General features: G+C 39.1%; 1 protein-coding gene across 1 annotated transcript; it reads right to left on the minus strand.

The window, feature by feature from the left end:
* Positions 1–1,354: 1,354 nt before the first annotated feature.
* Positions 1,355–18,406, minus strand: LOC311508589 (integrin alpha-M-like). The gene is made up of 31 exons (XM_084573420.1): positions 17,724–18,406; positions 15,467–15,581; positions 15,116–15,201; positions 14,965–15,044; positions 14,762–14,876; positions 14,515–14,645; positions 14,285–14,427; positions 14,021–14,171; positions 13,774–13,909; positions 12,362–12,435; positions 10,756–10,873; positions 10,471–10,613; positions 9,977–10,123; positions 9,691–9,888; positions 8,391–8,521; positions 8,057–8,211; positions 7,791–7,951; positions 7,506–7,622; positions 6,487–6,557; positions 6,263–6,404; positions 5,473–5,571; positions 5,307–5,386; positions 5,113–5,193; positions 4,941–5,013; positions 4,228–4,335; positions 4,092–4,127; positions 3,888–4,007; positions 3,690–3,803; positions 3,565–3,600; positions 3,366–3,476; positions 1,355–2,909 (listed from the first exon to the last, which is right to left on the minus strand). Exons 1-31 carry the CDS (start codon positions 17,770–17,772, stop codon positions 2,724–2,726), a joined length of 3,507 nt encoding a protein of 1,168 aa, XP_084429546.1. The 5' UTR covers positions 17,773–18,406; the 3' UTR covers positions 1,355–2,723.
* Between the last annotated feature and the right edge of the window lie 285 nt (positions 18,407–18,691).

The following is an 18,691-nucleotide window of genomic DNA, read 5'->3' on the forward strand; positions in this document are numbered from 1 at the left end:
TCAGTTCCGGACTTAGTGGCCATAAGGAGAAGATTACAGGCAAAAGAGGGGTCAGAAAAAGTGGGAGTGTCGTATAATTCATAAGAAGAGGATACTGACCGTAAGTCCTAACTTTGCATTCCTGGATCTATATTGGGTTAATTGCAGCAGTTTTTACCCTTTACACAGCACTCATTGAAATACTTGGAAATTCTAAAAATCCACCCTAGAGTGTTATTGTGGGGCATGGAAGACCTTTTTACTTTCATGAAAAGTTTTGTGAAGTATTTCATTTTCATGTCAAAAATCAAGTCCAATTAAGTTACCGTATATGGTTCATTGCCCTTAAGTGGTAAACAAATGTAAACATCTGTTTAGATCATTAGAACATAAGTACTGATTCAGACACTTGTGAACATGGACAACATCAGACCACTGTGGCCTTGCAGGTCATATTTGACCTGAGAATGTTGCCTTGATCTTTGCTGAGTGTCTGGGTGAAATGCTTCTCATCTTCACTGAGAGGCATGGGAACGCAATTCAAAATGTGTGTGGAAGTTATACCAAATATGGTTCTTCACTCACTTCCCATAAAGTGTATTAAGCCTATAAAGGGTATTAAGGGTTGAATTTAATCAGCTCTGGTCAGCAACTTGAGTTGCTGCATCAACTTGGAAAACAGTCAAAAATCTGATCATAAGGTTTCAACTGTTCCTAACCTGACATCTCATTATCAAAGCTGAATCAAGACTTCCACATCCACTATTTTCAACAGTTTCTGTTCTGTTTACTTCCAACGCAAAAAAACAAAACTTTTTTTTTTTTTTTTTTTTTATTCAGTGAACTCAAAAAACAGAAACCAATGTGACTCTAAATTTTCTGAAATGAAAGTCAAACAGCAAAGAGTTTAATCAGAAGTCTTTAATCATACAAATGTGCATTTGGTGACATTTGGGTTCCTTAGCAAGAAAAAAAGAACAAAGAAGACACCACGTCACAAGATATTTATCTCCTGCAAATGGGTTAAGGTCAGGTTAGGATGCAAAGGAGGATCAACGTTTTTTTGATCTCTGATGAACATCCCGGAAAAGAAAGGAGGGGTGAAGAAGAAGTACATAGATGTTATACTTATGACCTCAACTAAACTTAATACAACGGTTTAAGGCCGAACTTCTGGACAATAAAGATTCAAATTGCACAAAGGTTCAACCCAGTTGCATTTAAGGCTCGTCAGTGTAAATGAAAATGAGTATTTTTTTTTTTTTTTTTTTACTTCACTTTTCTGTTAAAAATAAAGACAGCATATGTATAGTTATTGTTTATAGGGACATATACAATGTATGGGCAAGCAAAATATATCAAAATGAATACACAATGCAGCAGAAACCTTTTTACCACATGAGAATCATACTATATATATATGTACATACAAACAATGACAGTGCAGAATAATACAAAAATAGAAAAAACTGAACAATTCCTTTATGTTTATAACAGTGTAACAGATGTGCTTATATTCTTAAAAATACATATTTAACTTGTTCAGTTCATTGTTAAACTTTTCATCATTCTTCTACTTACATTTCTGCAATATGGACTAAAATCCTTCCAAGAGATCAACTATCGATAAACAATTCATCCAGTTCACTGTACACATCATTCACTCAATCAATATACTAAAAAAGTTTAACATTTTAATAACCTCTCATATATCATCCAAGTAGAAAATGACCTGCTCGCTCAATAAATACCTGTGTAGAAGCCAGCATAGCCTGTGCATATCTCAACGCTCTCCATTAATCATGTTACATTATATCAGTGTAAACAACATTGGGTTATGACCACCAGTAATCACATGACAGAAGTGCCATACTGACTGATTTAATACTGAGATTTTGTGAAACTAAAGGCAGAACTGAAACAGTAGCTGCATTTACAGTGACACTATAGTATTCTACTAATAATCAGAATAAAATAGTAGCAATAGTAATTTAGCTCCTAATAACCATGTAAATTCTTGATCTGATGGTTTCTCTCTGGTTGGATTAAATCTATCCTTTCTGAGCATGTTTGTGCCTCATGGTGTAAACATCAGCTGATGAGTTTCCAGGAGGGACAGAAACATGGCAGGAGAAAAACAACGAGTTGTTTGAAAAGATGTACGAAATCCATGTGGACAGCAACGTTGGAAATGTGGAAACATCCTGTTGATCTTTTTCTACTGAATCAATTCAGTGTTGTCAAAAAAAAAAAAAAAAACTTCCAGCAACTTTGTCCACTTTGTCAATATAGCTCGATAGTGACTGATATTTTGGGCCACGTGAACTCATACATTTCATCACATAATTTTGTTAAACGTAATAGTAAAGTTGGAAAAATATTTTCTTGAAACTCAAGATCATGCATTTTTTTAGGCTATAGATTTGGAGTCGCTGGTAGATAGTTTACCTTTGGACAGAGTCAGGCTGGAAGTTTCTTTCTTTATGCTAAGCTAAGCTAACCGTCTCCAGCTTCACATCCAGGGAACAGACAAGAGTGGTTTCATCTTTTCATTTAACTCACCAAGGAGCTGATATTCCTTTACACCATTTCTTTAGTGACACTAATAATGACCCTCTGTGCACCCTGCGTGCTTTATAAGTTGAGCATGTATCAGGGCGCATTGACAGTGGCTAATTCATTGCAACCAGGTCCTCTATTGTATCCGCTGACTGTGAGCTGCCATTTTACTCTTAAAGATTGTCTTACGCTTCAGCAAGACAATCTTTTTCGTCTGGATCTTTTTCAGATTTGATGTCAGTCTCTGATGTGCTGACCATAGCCTGAAGAGCAGCTTTCTGCTCTCCCTCTTCCTCTTCCTCGTCCTCTTCTTGTCCCTCTTCTTGTCCCTCTTGACAGTCCCCGTATTTTTTCCTCTTAAAGCAACCCAGCTAGTGACAGACACAAGAAGAAGAATTAGACCCAACGCCAATACCGCTGTCTCAATGGTCATTGTTTAATTATTGACCTCTAGCATTGAATGTATTCTGAACTACCCCGCCCACAATGTCTTTGTGTTGGAAAGCTGATCTGGAATCTCTCTGTTGGGAACTGACTATGCTCTGGCAAAGATCTAGCAGGCCTATCAGATGGTTTGGGCGGGCTTCATGTGGTGATGAACACAAGAGTAAGAATAACGTAGTCTTACACGTCATGCTCTTACAATAAAATAGCTCTGACTGGATGTTGGATTATCCTTCTTTTTTGTACTGGTTGAAACACACCCCATAATGAAATCCAGGTGATGCCAGGCTCACACTCTGTTAAGAACTGTATCTGGTAACACCAGGCTACTCTGAATGTGGACATAAAAGGAAGTCTTCTTCAATCTGGAAATCAACTCTCACCTTAAACATGATGAGTGTTGCTATGATCAGAAACAAGAATCCCAATCCGACCCCAGTTGCGCAGATCAGAAAGTTATCTGGGGGAAATATTAACTCAATCCGAACCTCGGTCTGTTGAAAGCAGAAAAGAGAGAGGTTCTCAAAGTCGTACATAAGTCTTGTGAATGAGGATGTTTCTAATAATTTTGACTGAATGTACCTTTCTCTTTGCTGGACCCGAATTGTGAGACTTCTCCTGTGTAAGATAAGCATGATAAATGAGAGAAACCGATAAAAGCTATTCTTTTAAATTGTGTTCATTACTTTTGAAAGACGTCAACATACCTCGTGTTTATTAGAAGCAAGCACGTATCGGTCCGTGTCATACTTAACCTCTATAAAACTTTTAAACTTAACCTCTGCATTGTCTCCAGTATATCTTTTAAGAAACGGGATATTCTGTAAAATAAGACAATTGAAGTTAAATATAATTTCAGCGTGCTGTGTATTCTATCAGTGTGTCCACATTTTGCTGCTTCATACCGCTGCTTGCTCTTTCAGGTTCTTAAATTGTACATCTCCCAACAGTTTGAACTCGGTGTGTTTCTCCAGGTTGAAACTTTCGCACACTATGGCCGTGCAAGTTGTGTTTGGCGAGCATGGCTGTAACACAACAACCGTTCATTTTATTGGGGGATTTGTAATTTCACAGCTAGAATGTTTTGATGCTTAAAGTATTGTACATACATAGGATTTCAGTTCAGTCCTGCACGTTGTTTGGTTCTTAAAAAAAGAAAAGGAAAAAAAAGCAAGGTTAGCATTGGGGTTTTATCACTTAATACACGGCAGTATTATCAGTAAGAAGGTGTTCACGTTTGATTACCTCCTGCGCCAAGACTTTGTAGTTGTATATTTCAAAGTCATGATCCAGTTTAGGTGTGAAGGACAGGGTCACGTTGACAGGAAAATGCTTAAAACCAATATTATTAATCTGTAAAGAGTGAGAAAACATAGGTCCATTTAACATTTTTGAAAAATAAAACACATACAACTATTATTTTATATGTTAGGTTTTGCTTGCTAGCAGGCTAGTGAGCTATGCTGAGTTTCTCAGAGTGCGTCAAACTAACCAATTTTAAACAACACATACTTTAGCTGAAATCACTGCAGAAAAAATAAAAGACATCTGAGTAGATGGTGCGTAGGAGGCGGAAGGAGGGAGAATTTCCTGCACTTGTTTGGCCACTGAGATGTAGACGAGGAAATGTGTCTCATATCAGTCACAGTAGTTGTGGTCTGTGTTGCCACAGTGTGTAGTTACAGTTCCGGGAAGGTACACATCAGGCTACAGTGCAGGGTACAATGCTAAGCCGTGCAACTGATGTGCAACCATAAATCAGGCTTTAGACGCCAGGCATTGTGAAAACCTAGATTCCCCGTCAAGGAAAAAAAATCTAGCCCTAATTTCAAAATCTTTTTATGTAGAGTGAAAAAAGCAGTCAGTGGTGTCAGTATTTGGCCGTTTCTGTTTGACGATCGGTTGATCACCTTGAACACCTTAATGGAAAAATATTACAGAATTATTAAGTGTCTGACCTGGTAGGTAGTAACGATTTTTTGAGGTGCAGCGTCCTCTGCTGTGAAGTTCAGATAGTTTACAGAGTCACTCCTGAAAATAAAACAAGATGATCACAAGATGCAGGAGACTGGATTAATTAAATCAAACGGAACAGAATAAATTCGAAATATAATTTATAGTGCCACTTACTCGGTTATTGCCATTTTGATTTCATATTGTACAGGGATAGTTTTGGTCATGGACATGTTCTTGCTGGAGACCGCGTTATCACTAATGAGTAAAAAAATAAAAACATAATAAAATAAAATATCTGTTCTGAATATGAAATCATGAGAAAATGTCTCATGTATTTGATTTTTTTTTTTTTTTTTAAGTGCTTTCACCTATTTCCAACAATCTTCATTGAGGCTGTGTCATCCCACTCGTGATTATTTAAGACGCGGAAATAGGTATCAAATGTTGCCTTCATGGAAAAAAGGAAGAAACAGTGATGTTAGACTCAAAGCGAAAGTCTCAGAGAGCTGTGAAACGGCGAGTGTTATGACTCACGTAGCTTCTGCTGCGAAACACAGGAAGGCTGATGCTACATATGGTTTTGTTGAACACTCCCTCCAGGTCGTCGCAGCTGTGGAGCGTTGATCTGGTGGACTGTATGAGATCAGAAGATGGTTTTGAGGGCAGTGCTGTGACCGTTGTGACAGTTAAATCTGTCAGTGTTTTGAAATGCTTTGTTACTGTGAGGTGTTATGAATACTCTCATCCTGCACATCCTGTGTGGCTTTCAACGAAGACCGGGTTTCAACTAAATTCTGATCTGTTTCCTTCGTGTGTGGCACAGAAACCAAAGGAAGTTTTCACATATGCACTCATTTGCCTGTTTATTAGGTACACTAGTGAATACATTCTAATGTAACAATTCTGCACTAAATTCCCCTTCATGGCTTCAGTTAAATGTGTTAAAGGTGATAAATCAACTGGATGATCATTTTGGAGGATGTAGTTTGTGGTGCAGAGTAAAATTGTGTCGGTACAACACGACACAATTCAGTAGAACCACAAACCGCAGCCTCCAAAATGAAAGCACAGCTGAATCAACAGCTCTCCCAGTTGTTTTAGACAAATGTTAAACACCATAGCCGTCAAGAAGATTAAGAGCAGGATTGTATGTTTTCACGGTTGTACCTAATGAACTGGCAAGTAGATGTAGAAGAGCTGATAACAGAGCATTTCTGAGCACTCTTTCTAAACTACATTCAAAACTAATATAAATATTAGTAGGAATTAATCGTAAACTAGCTCAGTGGTGTGACAACATGCTGCAGCTTAATGTCTAAGTCACCTTGTTAGGCAGCATCCTAGAGAATGAGAGTCCTGGAGGATAGTGCATAGTAAGGCTGGTGTTGTATGAGTCGTCGCCGTGGTTGGTGAGGTTAATAGACACTTTGAAGTCGTTAGTGTCCTTCACCAGCAATGTTGGAGACCTAAGAGACAAAGTACTTCTTACATTTGGTCACAGGTCACTAATCTGACATTTGCTGCGCAGCGTTGGTCATATACACGTACCCGAAGTTGAAATCCACCGTAAGTTCGGCAATACAAGTGTCATTTTTTCTGCAATGCTTTGCGAAGGGAACCTGTAAAAAAAAAAAAAAAGGACAGAAAATGAAATTTTGTACGGATATTTCAGCAAAACCGATTAAACCTGATGTCAATAGTAGGGTCTCAAACGCTGACAAACTTGTTAATGTAATGACATCTGCTAGACATCTGCATAGTCATTGGCTGTGTTTACAGTCCATGAACTCTAGTATTCTACTTATACCACTAATAACTAAGAATGAAAATGTCTCATGTAATCACCTCAATCAGAAGAGACTCTGATAATCTGTTCAATAGAAATATCTGATCTCCTAATAACCATGTCTGCTGGTTTCTCTCAGTTCTGTTTGCTCCGCGTGGGCTAAACATCAGGTGAAGCGTTTCCAGGAAGGACAGAAACATGGAGGTAGCAAAACAACGAGTTGTTCAAACAAGTGTTTGAAAAGATGAACAAAGCCGGAATCCACGTGGACGGCAACGTTGCAGACATCTTGGTCATCTTCTACTGAATTAACTCAGTGTTAAAGAGTATTGGGGGAAAAAAAGAGCTTCTTTGTCTTCTATTATACAGTTTCTCCATTGATTTGATGCTCCACAGCAGCAAAACCACTTTGTTGATGAAGTTTTTATAGTGGTTGATGCGTCCATGTGAACAGTTAAGTTAGATTCTCTGATCTCTGATGATTCAGTCAGGTTGAAGAAATGTAAATGTAGGCACGTGTTAATTTGTTTTGTTTTTTAGCATTTAGCGCTAGCATGACTTTAGATTCAAGTATGGACAATTTAGCCTGACACTTAAAACCAGTGCAGTCTCATTCGGCAGCGATGGATTTTACCCTCTCTACCCTTCAGTCGTTGATGTAACTGCTGATTTGTAAGTTTCTGCAATTTATTAAATAAATAAACTGATTTTTTGTTCCACATATTGATGTAAAGTACATTTCAGATATGTATAGACAGTCTTCTCACTGTCGTAACCTTACATCAACGGAAGACTGCCTCGTGCTGTCCGCGTTCAAGGCGGTACTCGAGCTTTCACTCTCAGCTTGGCTGAAGTTCAATTTGACAGCGAGGGGTATTAATGTGTCTTTCACACATTTCTGCAGGACAAAAAAGAAAAAAGAAAATAAAAGATCTGCATATTGGTGAAGTACATTTCAAACAGTTTCTGAGCACCAAGCTAAAACACTATGTCCATAATAATAATAATGATAATGATAATAATAATGAAGAGTATATGTATGAATAGTATTAATTAATATCCATACAGGCATGAAGATGGAGTGGTTGAAGCAGGTTTTTCCAGCAGTCAGCTCACAGGTAGACGTAAGATTCCTGGTTTTCCTATCAGTTTGGTTGAAGAAGCCTCGATATATTGGTCTCGTCGGATCCATGGCAAGAGTGTACGAGATTTTCACCCCGGAGTTCGCTGCCACCGCAAAGGCACACATCATATTTAAAATAAAAAAAAAAAAACGACAAACACTGACAAAACTTTGTTATTGAACATCACGTTACCGGATGAGCTCCCTACCCTTGCTCTTTGTTGCCTCCTCCTTATTAAAGCAGACTGTTACGGTAACCATATGTAAATTTACATCTGTTTTGGCCGGGCACTCAAATTTCTCTGTGTTTATCTCCGCAGGGTGATAAGACAGACTGGAAATGACATCAAAGACGGGCTTGGAGCTGAAAGACATTGTTTATAGTCAGTTGTTAGACTTTTCTGCTTAGAAGGACGGCTCAACAAGACGCTCATGACAATGTGATTTCCTTTTTTTTTTCTTTTTTTTTCTTATGGCTTTGAGGACTGAGGGTTTAGAAACATATGCATACAGGACACAGTCACATAAATGATGTATCCATACCGCAACACAGCCACAAAGCCCTGTGATCCAACAACAATATCTGGGAGTCCGTCCTCCCCGAGGTCGAAGTCGCCGTTGATGGACTGTCCAAAGAATCTAATCTCACGATCTATTTTCGTCCCCGTGATTCTCTGGAAGGAGAGATGTGACAAATGAAGCTGACACTTCAAGGTGATCATTAGAGAGATGGCGGAGACAAATGCTGCACATTTACACATATTGTTCTTCGCCAAGAACATTTGATAGAAAGACCTTACTAATACTAAGCAAGGCCTCTCTTTGCCCTCAAAAGATGTAAACGTTGGAAAACATTCTCTGCTGCATATGTGGCCAATCTCCCATCTCCCAAAAGTGGAGAGATCGGATGACTGGGCAGGCTACTGAACTCACAAGCATGTTCAAGAAACCAGTTTGACGTTTGCTTTGCGACATGGAGCACTATTCTCCTGGAAGTCGCCATTAGAGGATGGTAATCTGTGGTCATGAAGGGGTGGTCATGAGCAGTGATCTCTTCCTCTCCGGTGAATGTGGGCTGTCGCTCTATTTCCTCATCTCTTCTATTTTCCCACGCTGTCATAATCAATCCGTCTTTCCATGGTCATCTTAGAAGCTTTCATCAGCCTTCAACAGTTTCATCAGCCTTCACCAACACCGGCGTCTAGACCATGTCTACCTGTATCGTCTACTATGATACAGTCACTCTCGTCTAACCGATTTTGAAAGTTCATGTTCATGTTTCTTCAACAAATGTTCATTCTTCACCTACTTGATCCTCAAATCACAGCTTCTTGGTATTAAGGGGCTTGAGTGCCCAAGAAAAGATTCATTTCAGAAGCAGCAACATGTTTTCTCCATGGATTCATACCATCTGCATCTCCAGAAATGGAGATTCATCAGACCAGGCTACGATTTTCCTCCCATTTTCAACTGTCTAGTTTTGGCGAGGCTGTGTCTACTGCAGTCTCAGATTTCTGTTCTTGGCTGATAGGATTTGAGGTTGGATGAGCTCTGAGTCTGAACAGCTTGTCTGCCCAGTGGTGTTAATATAATGTTTGCCACAGGACTGACTTGAGTCTATTATTACATGAAGAAGCTGTTGCTCCACACAATGCTTGTTGTTGGTATTTCTATAGGCATACAGGGTAAAGATAAAGGTTTGTGAAAGTAAATATTAAAATCACTAACAAATGCTAGACTAGATCCAACCACATTGATCACTTTCATCAGTGCCTCCCCCAGTGCCCACACCACATTGTCCATTTAAAAAAATTAAAGAAATCTGAAATAATCTCCGTCCTACCTGACTGAAAATGCTACGTATGCCTTTGTGTCGGTCACCAAGGTAGATGTACACAGCGCCCCTGTTATCATCCTCAAGGGGGGCTCCGACAGCAACGTCGCGGAGTCCGTCCCCATTCAGGTCTGCAAGACTGGATATGGTGGAGCCAAATCTACCCATGGATGGTGCCGTCACATTCAGTGCCATTTTCAGTTGTGGCTACAGCAAATATGGATGTAAATTTGCTAATTAGAATAAGAAACACATTTAATTTCTGACAGTAATCCAAGCCTTAGTCACCGCCCACCTCATCAGTCAGTTTGTAGATGTAAATCCGGCCTTCTTTCTTCTCGTGAGGCTGGTAAAACAGCGGAGCTCCCACCAGCAGGAAATCAGTATCATTGTCTGAGTTAATATCCAGTGTGCACAGCTCTGCACCGAAGTAGGAACCAATCTGAAAAGTTGAGAAGTTAAAATCATTATACAGTCCTTGAAATGTTTTACAAAACTTAACTTAAGTATTGCACTTCACACAGTTCTTCTACGTTGTTGTTGCAGTTTTTCAAACAATGGCAATACAAGCAAGTAATCTGGTTTCCTCTCTCTAACCACTGAAGAAATGTTCCCCTTGTGTATAAAGTCAGTATAGTGCATCAGATTTTATCATGTGCGTTCATCAAACATAATGCAGCAAAAAGAAGCTGGTCTCAACTAGTGCATTTTTCTGCTCTTTAGAGTCTGTACAATAAATCTGATATAAATCAAATAAACTGAAGCTTTTTCAGTTACACATTTACCAACCTGGTCATTCTTAATTCTTTGGAAAACAGTCCAATTATTTCCATTGTGACTGAAAAGCACGACCTGTCCATTATGCTCAGACCTCGGTGCACCCGTAAAATATAGAGGCTTGCCACTCTTCTGTCCAATGGAAACAGAGTATCCTGCAACAGTGTCAGTCACAAATGAAATAACCGACTAAATATCCAATTACAACACATATACAGACTATTTCATTTTTTTATTTTTTTTATTTAAGAAATTAAAAGAAATATTTTAATTTGCCTTAGAGAGAAATGAGTTTACCCATGTAGGAGTCCATTTCCATTTCATTGTCTTGAATTTGCGTTTCCTTTTTTTCTTTAAACTCTTGGAGAGAACCTTTCCAGGTGTTTGTTCCGACTGAACCCAACACTAAAGTGTCCTGTAGACAGAAAAGTCAGAAAATGTCAATAGCTATGTTGGTAGATTCAAAGCTACTCCTCCCAAGAAAGCAATGCATACGAAATCTGTTAATTTAATTAAAAAAAAATTTAAAAAAATCAACTAAACAGAAATGAGTTGTCCCTGTTAAGCATAAGTGTATCATGGTTGCAGCCAATCAGCTGTTGCTTACTGTGAGATTTCTGCCTTCAGCCTGGTCTAAGATAAACTGACTGACTCGGCCAAGAAAATTCAGCCATTTCTAGCTGCAAAGTTCTTTGGTTTCTTTAGTCGTGGGTTGTCTCTCAGTGACTTTGTATACATTATGTAGACTGAGCCAGTTTTTTTTTGTTTTTTTTTGCTCCATCACAACCACTGTTTTTTTGTTTGTTGTTTTGAGCGGCAGCTGGGCCTTTTAGTTTTTGATACTTGACAGCCGTTGATAAGGGAACACATGCGCCTACTTCCTGGAGATCATTGTTGACTTGCTGTTATTGACATGAAAGAGAGATTTCTTCATCATGTCATTTCTGCTCATCCTTGAGTTTTGTTTTTTTACAGAATAATTTTTACTTTCTTGCTTAATGTAAATGTCAAGCCGTGCCATATCATTTCATCTTAGATGTCCTAAAGGGATTCTTAATGTCAGGAATGTTTTCCTTTCTTGGTCCTTCATCAGTGCCGAGTGTGGAGTAAAATCTTTGGTCTTCTTTGGTCTTTAAGTAGTTCATGCTCTTTGAGGTGTGTTTCATTCTCCACTATGAATCTTTCTCCACAAACATGAAAACCAGCATGAAACAAACATGACTGTAGATGACTATTGGTGACTATTGATGACTGTGGTTGACTATTAATGACTACAGCCGACTATTGATGGCTGTTGATGACTATGGGTGACTACAGCTGACTACTGATGACTATTGATGACTTTGAATGACTACAGCCGACTTTGAATGACTACAGATGACTATGATTGACTATTGATAACTATTAATGACTCTGGATCACTATGGATGACTAAGAATGTCAGACAACAACCTAGGGAAGGACAAGGTTAGAGACAGGGCCATATATACAGACAAGGGCTTATAGGGCAACGGACAGAGCACAGGTTAGAGCAATCACACAGGAGGGGAAAGGATAAAGACAGGAAGTCCAACTAACTATTTCAATATAAAACAGGAAACAAGAAAAAACAAAGAGAACGTCCAAAACATAAACACCATGACACTAGAGTCTGTAACTACCAGATTCTTTGATCTTGCTCTCTTTACCCGGTGAATGGTACTTTTAATGGCCCATTAATTCCCACAGACTTCACACCCTAGTTATGTGAGTTTCAGGTGGGCACCATCCACAGATATTCCTAATAAAACCAAACCAGTCTAAAGAAGAAGCCACTATCTATCTTCGTTACTTTCACCTGCCCCGCTGCAGACTTACCCCTTTTCCCTGCCAGTTAGCAAGCATGGTGTAAAAGATGGCTCACCTTGTAGGACGCAGCACTGAATCCACTCTGAGACATTTCATTGGTCATGTTTCCCGCTTGAGCCACTTTGGAGCCTATTTATGAGAGTGATAAATGTTACAACTGCAGTGTCGCATCATGAAGATTGAATTTTCACTTCCTGACGTCTGTGGTAGAGCCAAGGACTTTGAACAAACTCAGGTCCACCACCCTCTACAGAGCACCATTATCAGTCACAGAAGCACATTCAGTAACAGACTGCTGTCTCTATTATACTCCATAGACAGGTTTTATATATCTTGTATATTTTCATACACATTCTTCATGTATTTACCTCTATATATATTTGTATATAACTCTTTATATATATCATGTCCTCTTATATATTATATCTATTATATATTTACATTTATACATCCTATTTGCCTTATGTTTGTTACATTTCCCTGTATAATACACTGCCTGGCCAGAAAAAAAACTCACCACCCAAACAAAAAGGTCACACACTCTAATATTTCGTTGGTAGTAGTTTTGATTATAGCACACATTTGCTGTGGCATTGTTTCAGTAAGCTTCTGAACTGTCGCAAGATTTATTTCCATCCAGTGTTGCATCATTTTTCACCAAGATCTTGTATTGATGATGGGAGAGTCTGACCACTGCGCAAAGCCTTCTCCAGCACATCCCAAAGATTCTCAATGGGGTTAAGGTCTGGCCTCTTTGGTGGCCTATCCATGTGTGAAAATGATGTCTCATGCTCTCTGAACCACTCTTTCACAGTTTGATCCCAATGAATCCTGGCATTGTCATCTTGGAATATGCCCGTGCCATCAGGGAAGAAAAAATCCATTGATGGAGTAACCTGGTCATTCAGTATATTCAGGTAGTCAGCTGACCTCATTCTTTGGACACATAATGTTGCTGAACCTAGACCTGACCACCTGCAGCAACCCCAGATCATAGCACTGCCCCCACAGGCTTGTACAGTAGACACTAGGCATGATGGGTGCATCACTTCATCTGCCTCTCTTCTTGCCCTGATGTAATGGTTCCCCACTATCCTTCTAGTTTTTAATAATGCGTTGGGCAGTTCTTAACACCATTGATTTGACTCTTCTCAAACAGACTAACATCTTTTCTACCACCACGGGACGTGTGTTTCAACATGGTGGTTTAAGAAATGAGAAGCTACTCATTGCATCAGCTGGGGTTAAATAACTTGTTGCCAACTGAAAGATAATCACCCATGCAGTAATTATCCAATAGAAGGCTCATACCTATTTTCTTAGTTAAATCCAGGTGGCGGCTTTTTTTGGGCCAGGCAGTCTGTATATGTCTCTCTGTATTGATGCTACTGGATACAGAAATTTCCACAGGGGAAACCTTTTTTTGTAACATTATTGATAAAACACAGATAACAAAAACAACATCACCTTCCATGGTGAAGATCCTTTTCTGAAAATTTTCCAGTATTCCTGTGAGTCCGTCATAGTTCTCAATTTTGAAGGTGTTGTTCACTTTAGGTTCTGAAGCGATGGCCTTAAATTTATCCAGATTGACGTCTTTGACCTGAAACCAGAGTGCAACTTGAATTTATGACGTCATTACTCAAAACTGGAGTCTAACTGTACTATTTGTGCATAGCTCCGCCTTGACTGTAGATTTAAAAACGCCGCTTACCCCAATGACCAAGCGAATGATGCTTTTTTCTTCATATTTTGCAATGGTGTTGTTTCTGTCAAGGTCACTGGGATCTCCATCTGTGATTAGCACCAGAACTTTAGTTGAATCAGGAGTTGCACCTGCCTCTGGGTTCTCAAAGATGTGGGACCTGTGATAAATATAAAAGTAACACTTGTTAAGATCAACACGTCATACATTAACAAGAATAAGTTAACGTTTATAACATATTCAGCTTTCAGTAAGTAATTTAAATAAACTTACAGCACATATGTGAGGGCTTTGTGTGTGTTGGTGAGATCCTTCATGTGGCGTTCTTTCATAAGTTTATCAATGGCAGTTCCAGCTTCATAGTCATTGAAGTCAAAAACTTGGTTGTATTGTGAGGAGAACTGAACTGCTGCAAACTGATTATATACATATATATATTACTATATACATTATTCATATAATATTACATGCATGGAATTTAGAAAATAAAGTAGTGCAGTAACCTTGATTGACGTGTTCTTAAGGCTGTCCATTATCTCCACTATGAAATCTTTATTTTTGTTAAATTCTGCTTCAGTCATACTTCTTGATCCATCAAACAGAAAGACAAGGTCCACTGTCTGTTTTGTGCATTCTGAAAAACAAATGAATAAATATTATATATAGAGAGAGAGTGAGTTAACATTTTATTGTGGCAAAAAAAAAAAAAAAGAACATTGTGAATGGTTTTATTTAAAATGCATATTTCACCTTGAAAAGCAGGTGTGAAATTGGCGACTTGCTGGAGCTGATCTGTGAGTTTATAACACACACTGTGTATGTAGGAGTTCTCGTTGCACTCGTGGACAACACTCGGACTGCAGACCTAAATCGGGACATAATAGTGATAAAGTATTGATCTGTGTTGCTCAGAGCATTGGTGAAATATCCCAGAGAAAAGGAGATTTTCTTACAGTGAAGTGGGAGCCTTTGGAGTCTGCAGCTATCGACATGCCCAGTTGTGTGACCACTGTTGTGTTTGGCAGAGAACTCCCTGCAAAAGTAGCATTTGATTAGTGCCATCTTTTAAATTTAGTGATTCATTCTGTAATATTCTGTACATACCATTGGGATGGAAACAGTTGGTTGGTTCACCATTGTCATATCTGCATATTAATCCAGATCCATTTAGAGGTGCAGTGATGATTATCCTGCAAAGCATGATAATACAGGCTACCAATGGTTAGTCTAATAAGGTAGCCAGGCTGACGCAGGCAGAACATTTTTAACTCGAAGAAGACGCATTTGCAATTCTAAGAAAAGGTGCTAGATTAGTCACAGGATGCAAAATCATTTAAAGTGTTGAACCACAACCTGTCTCAGCTTGCCTTGGGAGCTTCTGCGGGCGTCAACCAGAACTATCTACTTCGTGAGCAACCAATCAACTGAGGCACAGCGTTGCAAATGCAGACTTACCCCTTTTCCCTGCCAGACAACACCGGAAGCGCTTTGTATCCAAAGAATTTTTTTTGTTCACCACGATAGACTCTGGGCTCCATCATGTCCACGTTAAAAGCCAAAGAGGTGACAGCTGGAAAAAAAAAATAAAAAATCAAACACAAGGACAGTTTTTCAAGCTGTAATAGCAACACCCGGACTCAGAACGTAGAGTGGGTTGTCCACAAGGTTAGCGTCTCGATTCCCTGTACACGGGCCGCGTGCCGAAGTGGTCCTGAGCAAGACACTGAACCCCCTCAGTAGTGCTTGGCCCTGCTGCATGAATATGTGTGCGTTTGTGTGAACAAATGAGTAGATGTGACACTGTGTCTGCAAAGCTCTTTGAGTAGGAACAAAAGCGACCACATAAGTTGACAAGTACAGTTAAGAACACGTTTGTGAGTGCAAGGAGATATAAATACAATTTAAATTTAGAAAACGCGCTTAGAATTAACTCTGAAATAGATCAGTAGCAGTAGTTTCTCACGACGGCTAAGAGTGCGACTTAGTCTGCTTTAACACTTGCTTCATGCTTCTTGTAGGATTAATATATCAATCAAGGACACCAGTACACTGTCCTTATGATGTTTGTCTACTATACAACTCCCCTAGAGAGTTTTGTTAAATATTGGCGTGTGGTATGCATGCAGAGTGGAGCAACACGATTAGGGGTGAGCAGTAAGCCGCAGAGGTAGTCTATATATGGTATATGTGTCACTGATGCAGCAGATAGTTCGCCTCGAAAAAGACAAAACCACCACACAAAAGCAGAGGAATGTAGTTCATGCAGTTTACCTGCACTTGAAGGACAAGGGGGACTCTTTTGAGCACAAAAACAAGATCCACATTTTAGCCAAAAGAGACTGCATGGTTTGAATAGGACGTAAAGGAAGCATCTATGCTAAATTGGAAACCCCCTCTCTGAAAAGCGGAGGCTGGGACGTAATCAATTAGTCACTTACATCACAGTTGACAAGGCCACAGTTTCAAGTGGTTCAAACCGAAGATGATCTAAATAACACTGGGACACAAAAATCAAAAGAAGTCCAGTGGCCTTTTGTTTTAACGTGTCCCCACAACTTTTATCACACTCTGTATTCGCTCACATTTTAAACAGCCAGTTGCCCTTTAAGATCGCATCAGGGCAAAAAAAAAATAACAAACAAACAAAAAAAAACAGTTTTGTCCTCAAAGCGTTCTGCTGTTTTTTGATCCCCTTGCTTTAGATGTGCAGATTTCACTGTTCAGCTGCAATGTGCGATGTGCAGATCTCACAAACGAGGACAGGATATGGAACATGTGAAAACAACATGTGCCTCAAAAAGGTAAAACCAAGACAACTCCAGTAATAGAAAAAACAAAAAAATTGTGAAATTAATTTTCCATTCATGACTTTAACCACACACAGCAACACATCCAAATGCAAAAAAACAAAAAACAAAAAAAAAGCAGCTACAGAATAAGGGCGTGACAGGTGCCGCTGTTTTATATTTGAACAGCAGACTGAGTCAGCTGTGCAGCACTTTTTGATATCTTTCAGCTCCTAGTTTTGGTTTAACATTGCACCACCTTACCGTTTTGATAAAAAAAAAAAAAGCTTTTTGAAACAGGCCGGTGAACTTAATGGAACACATCCACCATAACTTCAGGCAGTTCTTCGACATTAGTGTAGAGTTTACATTAATTTCTGTCTCAGCCCAGCTACATTTAGCTTTATTGTCCCGATTCAGTTACCTACTTCACAAAATCAGTTCATCTTTATTTTTGGTTTGCTTTAATGACTGTTTCGGTCTCCGGCTTTTTTCGTTCCTTGCAGATAATTCAAAAGGAGTTTGTGCAGCTCAAAGAAATAAAGTCTGAAACTGAGTTTCAGTGAAGACTAAAACCATATTCAAAGTAGTTGTGTCTAGTGTGAGTTTGTGACCGAGGGCGGCTGACTGTGAGCATTTCCTGTAGCTTTTTCTGAGGTTTAAAACTTAAAAATAAAATTTATATATATGTGTGTGTGTGTCTGTGTGTGTGCTAATACATAAATAAAGTCTACAAAGAGCTCAGCTTAAAATGCTTTTCATTACTAATTGCAGATGTATTAAGCCTCAAAATCTCCTTTTACACACAAACATAAATAATCCTCATGTGCATTTTCACAGACAAATCCTGCCTCATAACATGAAAGAGACGTGAAAAATTCACAGACATGGAAAAAGGAAAAAAAAAAAAAAGTTTTAGCTCTTACCGACAGCCACCACGAAGGTGAGCAAGTAGATGCGACGCAGCCCGTGCATCTTTCACATCGGGGTACAAGCTACTTGGTCGGCCTGACTCGTGTCTGTGCAATACACACTTCCTGAGAACTTCTTATAAGTGGGTGAAAGAGGGTGTTTCCGCAACAGGTGGTTGTGACACTTCTGTTCTCATAGCAGAGCTCTCAGCAACATTTCCATCTGCCCTTGCGCTTCCTCTTTTCTTTGTTTATTCCTTAATTCCTTATTTTTTAAGACGTTTTTGTTTAAAAAAAAAGGGAAACTCATGAAGAGAAAGAACAGTGGTTGTTAAAATACAGCCAATGGGACGTGTACAGTTCTCCCAGATCAACAGCCAGCCAAACTCTTTAGTTTTCTTGAGCCAGGAAGGGAGTGGCCTTCGCTCCTTAAATGACCTTTCACATTTAAGTCAGGATGATGACATCATTAAATTCAGAGTAAAACTACAAAGAAAAGATACAAAGAAAATGACTTAATGAACAGCCATGTACATATGTAAAGTATCAACTGCTTAAAATTAACACTAGCTCAACAGGTGTTAGTGCAGCAGGCTAGAAACAAGGTCAATTAGCAGGTTAGCATGGACGCTCAAAGTTTCGCAAAAGCCACAACACTACACTGCTACCTTTATAAAACCTTGTAAAAATGCACATAAAACTCACACACAACACAAAACTTGTCAAACATGTAAAGAAGGTGTCGCACTCAGAATCACTGCTTCCTGGCAGATTCGCTGATCCGACAATGCGCCCACTTTTCTTTTCTTGTTTACATACTTTACTTCCTACTTCCTGTAATTCGGGATATTTTCAAAATAAAAGCGCTGCGAATACATATAAACATGCAGACAGGCTAGAAACGTTTCAAACGTCACTTTGAATGTCTTTTAAACATATTAAACATATTCAGGGCAGAACACTCCCAGTCTGGCATTTATTGA

This window comes from Chelon labrosus (genome assembly GCF_963514085.1).
Source record: "Chelon labrosus genome assembly, chromosome: 2".
NCBI lineage: Eukaryota > Metazoa > Chordata > Actinopteri > Mugiliformes > Mugilidae > Chelon > Chelon labrosus.